General features: G+C 62.2%; 2 protein-coding genes across 3 annotated transcripts in view; one reads left to right on the top strand and one right to left on the bottom strand.

The window, feature by feature from the left end:
• The window catches only part of SORCS2 (sortilin related VPS10 domain containing receptor 2), a 277,312-nt gene that overhangs the window by 131,715 nt on the left and 131,724 nt on the right, over positions 1-13,873 (bottom strand). The gene's annotated exons all lie outside the window — the stretch shown is intronic.
• On the top strand, positions 610-3,099 carry PSAPL1 (prosaposin like 1). Its single transcript, XM_024573756.4, has one exon. It carries the CDS (start codon positions 625-627, stop codon positions 2,170-2,172), a length of 1,548 nt encoding a protein of 515 aa, XP_024429524.2. The 5' UTR covers positions 610-624; the 3' UTR covers positions 2,173-3,099.

Below are 13,873 nucleotides of genomic sequence, written 5' to 3'. Positions count from 1 at the left end.
GCAAGAACCCGCCCGGGCCCAGAACCCATGTGGCCAGCGGCTTTCACATCCGTGGCTTGTCCTGGGAGGCCGATGGGTGCTCTCACGGATGAAGCCCCAAGACTCTACAAGCCCACCTCCCCAAACAGCGGGGCCGGTAAGCGCCAGGGCCAGCACGCCATTTAAGGCCAAGTGCAGAGAACAGCAGCTTTAGAAGTTGGGCATACTCTGAAGTCACTTCACCCTCAAGCCAAAAAAGGCTGGAATGCTTTGTGGACATCCCGGAGGGGCAGAACCCCCAGGTCTCACACCCAGGGAGGGGACCCAGGCTCCCGCCAACAAGGAGGACGGGACCAGGCCCAGAGCTGCTGTGGCCAGGGAGGCAGGCAGGCCTCCCAGCACGGGGGCTCTGAGCTGTGTTCCTCCAAGTGCAGGCCGGTTCCGACAGACAGCCTGCACTTGCCCGGGGGGAGGGGCAAATAGCATGGCTGGCAGAGGGCTCCGGAAGGCAGTCTGTGTGGGGAAGCCCGGGTGTGAGTCAGGCTGTGGGAGGCTGCCCGGGGGGCGGGGCCAGTGTGACGCCCGGGTTTATAGCAGCGGGCCGGGCGCCAGGCACATTGGGGCGCCGGTCACTGAGCGAGCAGCATGCTCCCTGCGCTGCTTCTGCTGCCTGGCCTCCTGGGGGCCGCGCTGGCCAGCCCCATCCAGGGCCCCCGGGAGTGCGTGCAGGGCTCGGCCCTGTGGTGTCAGGACCTGCAGGCGGCGGTGCGGTGCGGGGCCGTGGGACACTGCCGAAGTGCTGTCTGGAGCCAGCCCACCGCCAGGTCCCTGCCCTGTGACCTGTGCCTGGAGGTGGTGGCCGCGGCCAGCAACGGGCTGAACCCCAATGCCACGGAGACCGATATTCTGGCTTTGGTGACGAAGACCTGTGAGTGGCTTCCCAGCCAGGACTCTTTGGCCAAATGCAAGGAGATGACAGACGTCCACAGCTCGGCCATCCTGGACATGCTGCGGGGGGACCTGGGCAGCGCCCCGGCACAGGTGTGCACCGCACTCACCCTCTGCCAGCCACTGCAGATGGTCCTGGCCACCCCGGGGTCACTCTCCGAGGAGGACACATCCGAGGTGGTGGCCCCGTTCATGGCCAGGGGGCCCCTCAGCCCCCACCCTCTGCAGATCCCTGAGGACACCGTGTGCCAGGACTGTGTCCAGCTGGTCGCCCGGCTCCAAGATGCTGTTGGGTCCAACATGTCCAACCTGGCAGAAGTGACCACCCAGGAGCAGTGTAAGTCCCTGGGGCCAGGCCTGGATCTCCTGTGCAGGAACTACATCCTTCACTTTCTCACCCCGGCTGAGAACATGCTGAGGCTCGTCCTGCCTGAGGAGACCTGCGAGCGGGGGGGCTTCTGTGAGGAGATGCGGGGGCCCGCTGCAGATACGGTCCCTTTCCTGGAGCCACTGTCCGCGAGGGAGCAGAACGAGGTGCTGATGAAGGCCAGCCTGACCTGCGAGGTGTGCCTGCAGGTGGTCCAGGAGCTGGACCAGTGGCTGGAATCTGATAGCACGGAGGCCCTGATCCGCCGAGGCCTGGAGCGAGTGTGCTCGGTGATGCCCGCGTCCATCGTGAAGCAGTGTGTCACCATGGTGGACACCTACAGCCCCGCCCTGATGCAGTTTGTGACCAAAGTGCCCCCAGAGGAGGTGTGCAAAGCCATCCGGCTCTGCAGGCCCCAGCGGCGGGCCCGGGCCATCCACGAGGCCTACAAAACCACTCCGCTCCCCTTGCTGGACACAGAAAACCAGGGACACTTCTGCAACGGGTGCAGGAGGCTGCTGGGCGTGTCCACGCAGAACCTGGAGCGCAAGAACACCAAGCGCGGCATCCTGAGGGCCTTCAAGGGCGGCTGCAGCATCCTGCCGCTGCCCTACCTGATCCAGTGCCGCCGCTTCGTGGACGAGTATGAGCCCGTGCTCATCGCGACCCTCAAGGAGGTGATGGACCCCCTCAGGCTGTGCACGAAGGTGGGCGCCTGCCACGCCCCCAGGACCCCGCTGCTGGGCACCGACCAGTGCGTCTTGGGTCCGAGCTTCTGGTGCGCGAACCAGGAGGCAGCGGAGATGTGCAACGCCATGGAGCACTGCCAGCGTCACATGTGGAAGGTGGCGCCCTTCCTCGCCGGAGAGCACGCCTGACCGCGGCCGCCGGCGACCCCGGGGGCCCTTACCGCCTTGGCTCCCGCAGGGACCCTCCAAGGTGGGCACTGTCCCCACTCCCCCCATGTCGCAGGCAAGACCCGAGGCTCTGGGCGGAGCGGCTGTGAGGAGCAGCGCTGCAGCCCCCCATCTCCATCTTGGCAGCGGCGCCGTGCAGCTCTGCCCGCGTGAGCGTCCCCCCCAGACTGGAAGCAAAGGCTGGGCACTGCCTCGACCCCGCCCACCTCCCCCGACCTCCATCACCTTGACGGTGCTGACGGGTAGGGGCCTATCGAGGCCTCTGCTGCCCTTCTGTGCTCTGCTGAGTGGCCCAGTTGCAAGTAAGGCAGGGCAGATGGAAGGAGACAGCCGCCGTCCTGGGTGGGGTCCCTCTTGTCCAACAGCTGGGGGTGCAACTGGGTCTCATCCACAGCCACTGTCACTTGGCTCAGGACAAAGCTTCTCAACCCCGGGTCCCGGGCGCAGCCTCAAAGGTGTGCACCGGGTGTGAGTGTCTGTGGGCCTTTCTGGGAGGAGGCTGGGGCTGTGACCACATCTCGCAGGGTACCTGAGCTCAGAGCAGGCCTTCCCAGGCCTCTGTCCACCCTGGGGCCCCGAACATCCCCCTGCTGCGGTCACGGGCAGAGGGAAAGCTGGCGCTGCCCCTAAACGAGGAGGAAATGCACCCGGGGGTCCGGAGTGGCTCCTTGGGCCGCAGGGCCATCCAGCGCCCAACACGTCTTTCCACTGTTGGAGCCTCAGCTTTCCAGTCTGCAGGGCAGGGTGACCGACGGGGACACTGACAATTCAAGGAGACGCCCAGGAGCTTTTCTCCCAGAGACCCGCCCCCCAGTCTGCTGGGGCCAGCAGACCCAGCCCAGGGTCCCCAGAAGAATGTGGCTGTGCATATGCAGAATAAACCAGAGAGTCCCCAACACCATCTGCTGTGTCCTCATTCTCGGGGCAAGCCGGCTCCCCAAGTCGAGCAACCCGTCCCCTTTCTGCCTTGCCCGGTGTCCCTCCCTGAGGAAGCCTTCCCTGACATGCTCTGCCTAGTTTACATCATCTGTCTCCCCAGTACACCATGAGCCCCTGGAGACGGCACAGGGCGTGACCCCACTGTGTCTCATGCCCGGCACAGGACTGGCACACAGTAGGTGCTCAAGCATGAGGCCTGGCCAACTGAAGCCTAGCAGTCGCCTTCAGGTGAGCCCTGTGCAATGAGAGGAGACGTGCATAGCCTGGGTGGGCAGGGACCTGAGCAGGAGCTGTTTTCCAAGATGCCACACCTGAGTTCTCAGGTAAACACCCCGGGTCCCGGCCACTGCCCCAGGACGACAGGTGTGCTTGGCTTGAGTTCCCAGATTCCGCAATGCTGGTGCCCGTCGGCTGGGCCTGGGCCCACTGGTCAGCCCTGTGAGCACGGCAAAGGGCTGGTGATCATGCTGCCCCCGGCCCGAGGGCCCCATGTGGCCATTGGCAGGTGGCTCTGTGTCAGGTCCCGAAGCACAGGTGTCTAGAGATGGATGGGCTCGCACACCAGCAGACTGTGCCCCCACCATGGTCCCCAGGACTGGCCCCGGAGGCTCTCAGTCTGCCAGTGGTGTCCCCTCTACTGCAGCCCCGCCTCTGGCCCTGTCTGTGGGACACCTGCTGACAGCTGTGTGGCAGGGCGGTTTCCCGAGGTGCCACTAGTCATACATGGCTGGTCTGTGGGAGGTCAGAAGGGGGACACCAGGTCTCACAGGTGACCCGTCCATGCAGAGCTAAGATGCTCTCAGGCCCCTGCCATCCTGAGCTCACCCACTTGCCCCAAATCCAAGCTACCTGTGGTGGGCAGGTGGGCAGGGTGCCCCCATCCCCGCTACCTCTGTCCATCCCACCCCACGCCTGGGAACCAGCTGACCGCACGTGAGCCCAGCCAGGGCACCCCGTGTGTCTGGCATCCAGAGACAGTGACTGCCAGCCACCTCCAGAGGGTTTCCCATGGCCCCGTCTGGACCCTGCCCCCAGAACTCCACTGGACAGCACTGCTCACCCTCCACAGCCACTACGACAACGACACCATTTGGGGCAGCACCCTGTCAGCCCAGCACAGTGGCCCCGGGAGGGTGTGGCTCACAGACACCCTCCCTCCAGTTTCTCCAGGCCCCAAGCCCCAGGCTGCTCACGTGAGATCCCAGGATTCTTGGGTGCTGACGGCTGGGTAACATGATTGGACACCCTCTTCCCGCCAAACCAAACAGGCCTGGAGGTCAGGCCTGGCCCCTGGGCCGCCAGCTGGTGACGCCCACGGGCGGGGATGCCCTGCTATGTAGAGCGCAGTGTCCCCATGGGCCTCCCAGCAGACCCCTGATGGCTCAGGGCCCCGGACATTTCTTTCTGGTCCTTGCCCAGCCCAGGAAGGGACTGTGGCGGCTCTGGTGCCGCGCTCCAGTGGGGAGGGGCTGGGGCCCAGGGAGTCATTGTGCAGGATGAGGGGAGTCACGCAAGGGGGAGGTTTCAACACGCCCAGACCAGTCTCTCAGGCTGGCGGCCCACAGGTGGGACCGGACTGGGAAGCTGCGGGCACAGAAGAGGGGACAGGCGCCCCACACGCTGTCTACTCAGATGTCACCAACCCAAGGACCCGGAGAGAAGCTGCGTGCATTGCCCAAAGCCACTTGGGGCGGTCACTCCATAGCCATCGAGGGGCAGGGGTTGGGGCACCAGACAAAATGGCAAATACAGGTTCTTCCACGGCTGGGGCGGCTGTAGGTGGTTCGGGTTTAAAAGAATCTGGAATGTGAAGGAATGAAGAAAGCCGGGGAGGGGTCGCCTGCAGCCCTTGGCGCCCCGCCCACACAGGGCTCCACCTTCACCTGCCCAGTATCCCCCTGCCCCCCACCCCGCCCCAGACCACGGGGCCAAGGTCAGGGGAAGGGCAGGCCTGTTGCACCCTCCTGCCAACCCTGCACCCACACAGGGAGACACAGCCCCAGCCGGCCCTGCAGGAAGAGGGGGGCAGGCAGCCATGGGGAGCAAAGGCCTCACACCCTGACTTTATCTTTTCTTTAAACTGACTTTTTAAAGATTTCATTTACTTGTTTTAGAGGGGGTGGGGGGAAGGAGAAAGAGAGGGAGAGAAACACTGACGTGAGAGAAACATCCATCAGCTGCCTCTCACCCTTTCCTCATGTCCGGGGGCCTCGCCCTCCCTCCCCCAAGGCTGGCCCAGTGCTCATTCCTCATTAGACTGGAAAGGGCTGCTCCCTCTCACTCCTCCAGGACTGGCAGTTTGGACAGGAGTGGTGGGGGAGGTCAAAGGTCACACCCTGGCAGAGTGGGTACCTCCAAAAGTGGCCCCCCGCCCAAAGCTGCCGCCTGCCCTCGGCAGAGCTCAGGTAGCAGGCTCAGAAACAGCTAGTGACCTGCCTACGGCCGGCCGCTCATCGACAGCCGAGCTGGGACAGGGGGCAGAGCGGGTGCCCGTCATTCTCCCACACTGCAACAGGCCGCGGTTCCCCCCAAAACAGCACCGCAGCGCACTGAAACCAGCCACGCGTCTGGGCCGCCCGCCCTAAGCAGCCTTTCCCATCACCATCCCGCACCAGCCGCTCCCGCTCTGCAGACCAGGGAACCAGGGCTCAGGGCAAGGCGCCCACTGGCCCCGCACCCGCACCGGCTAACAGCCGGCGGCACTGGGGACCCCCACCCAACGCCGCTCAGCCGCCTGCACGCTCAGCGGGTCCTGCTCACCCGAAAGCAGGTTTACGGCTCCATCCTTCAAAGCACACTCAGGCGAGGCTTATTACATAATCGAAAACAAAGACAGTTTTCGTATGTCTTCCACCCCGGGAGTTCTGCTGAAACGCAGTAAACCCCAGGGCAGAGGGCGTCTTTAATGCAAAAGGGCAGGAGACCTCAGGGAAAGGTGGGGGTGGGGTGCAGAACTGGAGTGGGGGAGTGTGTGATGTTCTGGGTCCCACAGCAGGCCCAGCCCCGCCGGGGACCACACGGAGCAGGGCTCTGCACTCCACCGGGCCCAGGAAGGCGAGGGGGCAGGGGGCTTTATGGTCCAAGCTCTTGGTCAAATGCCACCTGCCCCTCGTTCCGCCCAGCCAGCTGCCTGACCGTGCCTCCCTCCATCCGAGAGTACCTCCTCCCTGCCCCTCCAACCGAGGCAGCCACATGACTGCCCTCTGCCCCACGGCCACGCACAGCTCTCCGCTGCCTGTACTACCCCCGGGCTGGCACAGGAAGCCTGCCCGGCCCAGCACCTCTGACTCACCAGCCCAGGCCCCCCCATCCTCTGCTCACTTCGCAGGTCATCTGCTCCAAACTTCTCAGGACTGTCCCCCCGTCAGGCTCTCCACACCTCCGTGGCTCTGCTCACCGTGTCTCCTCCGTCCAGAATGCCTTTGCCCTGCCTGTCAGCCTGGAAAACCCTCATCCGCCCTTCAAAGCCCAGGTCAGACGTTGCCTCCTCTGAAAGGCCCACTCCCCTCTCCCGGGGGCTCCTCAGCACTAGATGTTGGTCGCCTGCCTCAGTCTCTTCCTTTCTAGCAGGGTCAGGGTTCCCTTCGCGGCCAGCTCTACAGCCCGGCAACATGCTCGGATGCTTGAGAAATGTTTGCAGAATTCAGTCATCTGAAATTGTGTCTTAACACCTTGGGTTCGATGTTGGTGTCCCAGTCAGGCCCTCCCTTGACCAGAGACACAGAGGCAGCCGGAGGGCCACTGTCCTCGGTGCCTTCATGCCCTGTGTGGTCAGTTCAGCAATGGCCCCCAACACGTTCACACCCTACAGCCTGGAGCTTGGGTGTAGGTTTCCTTATGGGCAAAGGGGACTTTGCTGATGTTACTCAGTTAAGAGCTTTGAGACCACAGGGTCCAAGGGGGAGACGCTTCCGAGCTCTGGTCGCAGAAAGAGTGGGAAAGAAAAGGGTCAGAGAGGGTGAGCCCCTTGGCCTATGAAGGTGGAGGGTGGGCTGGGAGCCAAGGAATGCGGCGGGCGGTGGGGGTGGGGCTGGAGGCTGGCAAAGGCAAGGGAAGGGATCTCCCCCCTGCAGCCCAGGGGGGAGATGCCACCCAGTCAGCTCTGCGCCAGACTCCTGGCCCCCAGACCGTTAGGTGACAAACCTGTGTTGTTTTAAGCTGCTAAGTATATGGTGATTTGTTACAGCAGCAAAAGAAAACGAGCTCACCCTGTGCTCCAGGCCGGCTGCTTACCATGGGGTCCCCCACACCCTGGGCACTTCCTTTCCCCGACTCTACCCACCTCTCTCTGCCTGGTGAACTTCTATTCATCCTTCAGAACCCATTTCCAAGCATGCCCCGGGGTAGGCCTGGTGCCACATCCCTGAAGTGCAGCCGTGTCCCATGGCACACACCCTGGGGGCGCTGTCCTGGGTTTTCTGTCCTCCAAGGGTTGGGGCGATCCTGGACAGCAGGTGCCCAGGCTGTGTTCCCCCTGAATCCCTGACACCTAGAACAGCACCCAAGGCACCACAGGGTGTTGGGAAGCAGCTGGTCAACAACTGAGGCTTGGGGTGGTCAAGGTCAGGGATGTGTATCTGGTCATGGGACCTCCTTGCCTTGCTGCTCCAGCTGTCCACTAGCTGGAGGTGCAGTGCCCCAGGAAGGGAGGCAGGTCCCCTGGGATTTATCTTAGCTCCTCCCACTAAATGTCTCCGCTCCCCGGAGCCACCGATATCTGCCTCAGCGGGGAGCCCCTCCACACACCCTGCAGTCCGACATGCGGGGAGGCAAGTCCACGCTTTCGAGTTCATCCTACACCCCTTTCTGAACTTCGTGCCACACCCGGTCCAACCCCAGAAACACAATCAGAGGCGCGGGATCGAGGTGTGCGGGCCGCTCGCCACAGCTTTCTGTACATCCTTCCGTCAGGGGCTGGGAAGGACACAGATGCCAGAACGTGAGGGTCTGATGCCTCCCTCTGCGGAGCGTGCAAGATACGGCCACTAAAAATAGTGGCTCCGAAAATACGCAGGGGCGTAGGAAAATGTTTCCTACATAATGTCAAAGTGGGATTCAAAATTTATAAAACTTGTATCTGTTTGCATCTTAGACAAACTAGTGAGAATATTCATCTCAAACAGTAACAGTGGGTTCACATGGAGAGGTGGTTTTATACCTCATTTATTTTACAGTTTCCAAAATGCCTATGAGGATCTTGTAAATATCGTAACATTTTTAAGAAGCTGTTGTTTTAGGGAGAGCTTTCTGTAGCGGACTCGAGCAACGCCATTACCTAGCGCTTCTGTAACAGGGCGGCCCCAGTGGTTTACTTGGTGGGTTACCACTCGCTCTGTCCCCGCCCCCCACTCACACCTGCTCCAGAGCCCCAGCTGCTAAAGAGACACAGGGAAGCCCCGCCCCAGGAGGGAGGAGCAGGGGGCGGTGGGGGAGGGTCTGGGACAGCCCAGAGCAGGTGCCTGGCCCAGGGGAGGGAACATTTGAGCCCAGCGAGGACAGGGGAAGCAGGGAGGGGCCCCTGAGGACGCTGCTGCCGAGGCCGGGAGGTAGGGGTGCAGAGGCCCAAGGGGCAGTCCCTCCCCAGATGGAGGTGGGGGCAGAGAGCTCCAGAGGCAGAAGCCCCAAGTGTCAGGGTTGCCTGAGACGAGAGTGTCAGAGAACCGCATCCAGCGAGACGGGCCTCGGCAAGACTCAGGCCCAGGAGTCAGCCCTGCAGCAGAACCCACAGGCTGCCCCCGCCCTCCCTGTCCCCCAAGCCGCTGCCTGCCGTCTCTCAGAAGGGCCTCTGGCAGAATCAGGTGAGCTGGGAGTCCTATGGACTCAAAACGTGCAGGGCCCCTGTGTGGGCTGGGCAGGCACCATTGCTGTGAGGCAAACCAGGACCCCTGCAAACTGCCGGGAGCTAAACTCAGAACGAAGGCCGGGCTCAGCACAGACGCCGCCAGGGCGGGTCTGAGGAACGGGGAACCTGTGGGCTTGTGCACCGTCCGCCTTCTCCCTGACAGCTCCTCCAGGGTCTGGGGCGGCCTTCCCGGGTGCAGGAGTGGGGCCAGGGGAGGAGGCTGCAGGGAGAGGAGGGAGGAAACCACCAACAGTGCACGCCACACGCGTGAGCCCCAGCGGGTGGGCTCCCTAGGGGCAGGTCCCACTCGGGAAGCCCAGACTCGAGCCCGGCTGGGACAGAGCGGGCTGGAATGTTCCCATCACCTGCCTAGGCCAGCGGGGCAGCCCCGTAATGCAGCCTGAGGTAAAGAAGGGCTTGGGCACCGGCTGCACAGGGGCTGGACGGGACCCGGCAGCGCGAGTGCTGACAGTGGAGAGGGCGAGCGCACCATGTGGTCACAGCAACACAGGAGGCACGGGGAGGGGGGGCGGAGGGAGCTCCCCAGAACAGGGGAAGACTGTGGTGCTCGGGGCGCGGAGATGAAGCTTCTTCCAGAAAGTCTTCCCTGATTCCCACGTCCTCTACTCAGCAGAGTGGGAGTATCTACGGCTTCCCCGGCCTTCTTGGCCCCATCACAGTGCAGATGACATGCCATCGCCCTGGGTTGTCTGCTTATCTGTGCCCCTACTGAGCTGTGAGCCCTGGGGGTCACTTACCACAGCGCACTCGAACCGAGAGCCTGGGTGCATGGGTGGGTGGATGGAGGGTGGATGGTGGATGGATGGTGGGTAAATGGAGGGTGGATGGAGGGTGGGAGGGTGGGTGGGTGGGGATCCCTGGGTGGGGATCCCCATCGGTAGGCAGGTGGAGGGAGGACAGAGGGAAGGGAAGGGGAGGGAAGGGGAGGGGGAAAGGTCTGTAGGCAGAGAAGACAGTTGGCACTACTGCCTGGAAGGGGTCCTCAGAGCATGGGACAGGGAGCCAGGGCCTGAGGAAGGGCAGGTATTGGAGTCAGACAGAAGCAGTGGCTGGAGGGCTGGGGACACTGGGGGACGTCCTGAAATTTCCTGTGACCTCTCAGCCCCCCAGATCTTGTCCCCAGGCACTTTCCAGGCACCTCGAAGCCTCGGGTCCTGACCTCGTCAAAGTGCCGGTTTAACATGAGCTACTTATTAAGTAGACTCGCCCCCAACAGCTTTCAGGTCAGCTGCACTCTCAGTCGCCATCTGCTCGAGTCTTATTTAAATCAAACTCAGCTCCCGTGGTGACACGTTAAAGCAGACACACAGGGTGGCTGCGGGGGGACAGAGAAGGCACCCGGGAAAAGCCACCCGGACTCTGGGAGGCGTGGACAGCAGGAGGAAGCCAGCGTCTCACACGCGCCGTCTGCTGCCATCTTCTCAGCAGCCTGCGATCTGCATCAGGCTCCGTGTGCGGACGGGGCCGGGGAGGTCACCCAGCCAGAACAGCGACCAAGACCCACGGGCTAGGGCACAAACCCCAGTGGGGACGTCCTGACAGCCGGAGACTCTCTCTAGCAGCCCCTCTTTCCGGGCCACCGAAGGGCAGAGGACCACTCTCTGATTTTCCCATCTGGAAACTGAGGCTGTGAGCAACTTGGCCTCATCTGCCTATAAGGACCCTGTTCACCCTGACGCTGTGGCCCGCTGTGCCTGCCCACCGGCTGGGGATCAGCTCAGTGCATCTCACCCTCAGGACCACGGCGCTCTGGGGACATCCCCACCCCTGGCTCTCACCTCCTCCACAGAGAGGGCCGCGATGCTTCCTTTTATTAGTGAACGTGCAGAGGTCCCTGTGGGCTGTGGTTTCACTACTCAAATGCCTTAGGCTCTGCATTCAGCACTTCCCACTGAAATTCTGTGTTCAAGAAGGAGAGAGAAGCCCTGGCTGGGCAGTCAGCTGATTGGAGTGTCAAATACACCAAAAGCCACCAGTTCGATTCCCAGTCAGGGCCCACCTCTAGGTCGCAGGTTCGATCCCCAGTCCAGGTGCCTACAGAGGACAACCAATCAATGTTTCTCACATCGATGTCTCTCTCTCTCTGTATATCTCTCTCTCTCCCCGCTCCCCCTTCTTTTCTCTCTAAAATCAATACAAACACATTCTCGGGTAAGGATTTTTTTTAAAAAAACCAGAGAGAGAAGAGAATTGAAGACAGCATGGAACCGAAGCTGATTCAAACACCACAGTCTGAACAGGAACGGCCTGGAACCTCCAGCGCCAGCTCCGGGGGAGCCGGCCCCACAGAGCGCCGGCCCCACAGAGCGCCGACCCCAGGAAATGCTCGGGGAGCAAACACAAAATACTGACGTGTTGAAATGTATAAAGAAAATTAAAATACATGTAACCAAATTAAGCACAAATCAAATTACACTTTAAAATGAAATGAAATTCAATTAAATGAAAGATCCTGGAATCAGGTGCGACGGGAAATGCCGCCCGCACACGCTTCCCCTGGAGGTGTCGGTGCGTGTCTGCGGCACATCAGAGACACGGTCAGTCCTCCTGCAAAGAAGCCTTTCCACCTCCTTCCCCCTAAGTGCAGCTACCACAGGACTGCGACCCCAGAACACCTACTTACTGGAAACGCCCTGATCCCCTGTGGCTCCTTTTAACCCTCATTCAGCAAACTCACACCCCTCCCCTCCCCCGCTGGTGCTGGGCTTGACCGTGTGGCTTGTTGTGGCCACTGGAGGTCCAGCCCATTTGATGTGAGCAGAACCCTTAACCGTGCTTGTGGGGCTGGGCTGGCCCCCGAGCCCCAGTGCCCTGCAGAGAACAGCACATCCCGGTGGCCTCTGGCCGGCAGGCTTGGGCCGCAGAGCAAATACGGACGCTGGCGGCCTGCAGCCCGGCCCCGTCAGCGCAGGCGGCCGCAGGGCCTGAGCGGGGCCTGTTGCACGGCACTCTGCCACGAGAGCGGGCTGACCGCCGTCCTGCAGGAGTCCTGTTCTGAGGACTGCACGTTGAAACCAAGAAGGCCTGAGGAAAGCGTCCTTGGGAGCGGACGTGCTTAGGAGTTGGGAAAGAAGGAACAGCACGCGGTAGGAGCTCCAGGTCCTGACACTGAGGGCGCCAACAACCGGGGCTACTCGCGCGAGAGAGGCAGGGTTTAAGAACCAGCTAAGCGACCTGCCCCTGCTGGCGCGACTCCGTTGGCAGGAGCGTCGACCCGCAGACAGCGGGGTTGTGGGTTTGATTCCCAGCCAGGGCACGGACCCAGGCTGTGTACGGGGTTGAGTCCTGGTCCGGGTGCGTGCAGGAGGCAACCAACTCATGTCTAGCTCTCACGTGGCCGTCTCTCCCGTCTCTCTCTCGCCTCCCCCGCCCTCTCTCTGAAAGCAATTAACAAATATATCCTCGGGTGAGGATTGAAGAAATGATAATTGAAAAAGAGAGCCCAGCAGAAGGAGACAAGTACGAGACACGAATGGGCAAGCCCCAGAGAAGGGGACGGGACAGCCAACGAGAAAGGAAAGCAGGCCTGCCCCGGGAGAGCACGGGGCACTCGAGCAGGCAGCCCCGAACCGCACTCTGGCCCGCACTTGGGTGCTGCTGTTCAGAGTCCAACGGTCCGAGACCTGGAACAGGACTCGCTCCGCAGACAGACTGGCGACAGAGAGGGAGGAGGGGAGCGGGAGCCACGCTGGCCAGTCCCTGAGCCCGGGGACGGGGGCTGCTGGCTCCCGCAGCGGGAGGGGCCCTAAATCACCGGGCAGACACACACTGCACGGACAAACCTTTGCAGCCCCACTGGGAGGAGAAATCCAGTTTCAAAAGGCAGCAGGACGCGGTTTATATCAATCTCTAAAGTGTGCTAAACAGCAGAACACGCTGATTGTGGGCACACACGCGTGTGTGTTTAACACATACGCAGACTCGGGGATGACCTATGCCAATTCAAGGCGGGGTGACTTCTGGGTGGGCGACAGCCAGCGCGGGGGTGGCAGGAGGGAGAAAGGGGTTGGGCCGGGCCAGAGTCTGTGACAGTTATTTCTTTAGGAGACGGAGGCCCCACACAGAAAGAAATTAATGTCCATCACAGCCAGGGGGCGGTACTGGGCTCGACCAGGTTCCGCATTGGAACAGCTGAAGACCTGCACCCCTCTGGCTTCTCCCGTGTTGCTCCCAGTCACCATCTACAGCCCGAGCCCATCACACGACCCTGAAGTAATTTCTCAGGAGGCCGGGGAGGGAGAAAATGCTGAGATGAGCTGGGGACCGCTAGGGTGTCTGAGGCGCGGGCACCCGGCGTCGGTCAGACTGTGCTTTCTGCGCTTTCTGTGCACGTCACGGATGCCACACCCCACGGGAGGACACAGGGAGAGAACCACCACCCCCACCCCGACCCGAGGGATGGGACTCGGCCAAGTCGCTCAGAACCCCTGGGGACCCCTCCCCCCACCGGCGCTCCCGAGGTGGCCCTGGCTGCCAGCCCTGCCGAGGTCAAACGGGGGGACACAGACTTCCACACCACCCTGGTGGAAGGTGGTGCCCACGGGGCCGTGGGACCGGGGCTGCCCTTCGCAATCCACTCAGTGTGAGGTCAGACAGTCCCAGCCCTGCCTCGTGGCGGGTGGGCCACAGTCAGCTCCCTCCAGCTCAGGATGCTCCCAAACCCCTGCTCTGTCTGAGACCCCCGCTGGGAACCCCTCATTTCCTGTCCCCACACCTGGCAGTGAGAGCCCTGAGCCGTGGGGGGAACCTGAGATGCCCCGCCAGGGAGTGTGGGGGCCCTGGGGCACTTACAGACGGCTGAGGTCTTGGCTTCCATATCCCAGACCCCGCTTATCTTCACCCGAAAGCCTAGCAGCTCTC

The sequence above is a fragment of the Desmodus rotundus genome, chromosome 4, assembly GCF_022682495.2.
Source record: "Desmodus rotundus isolate HL8 chromosome 4, HLdesRot8A.1, whole genome shotgun sequence".
NCBI classification, from domain to species: domain Eukaryota; kingdom Metazoa; phylum Chordata; class Mammalia; order Chiroptera; family Phyllostomidae; genus Desmodus; species Desmodus rotundus.
The sequence above is the reverse complement of the archived record's forward strand: the minus strand, read 5'-3'. Positions and strand labels throughout refer to the sequence as shown.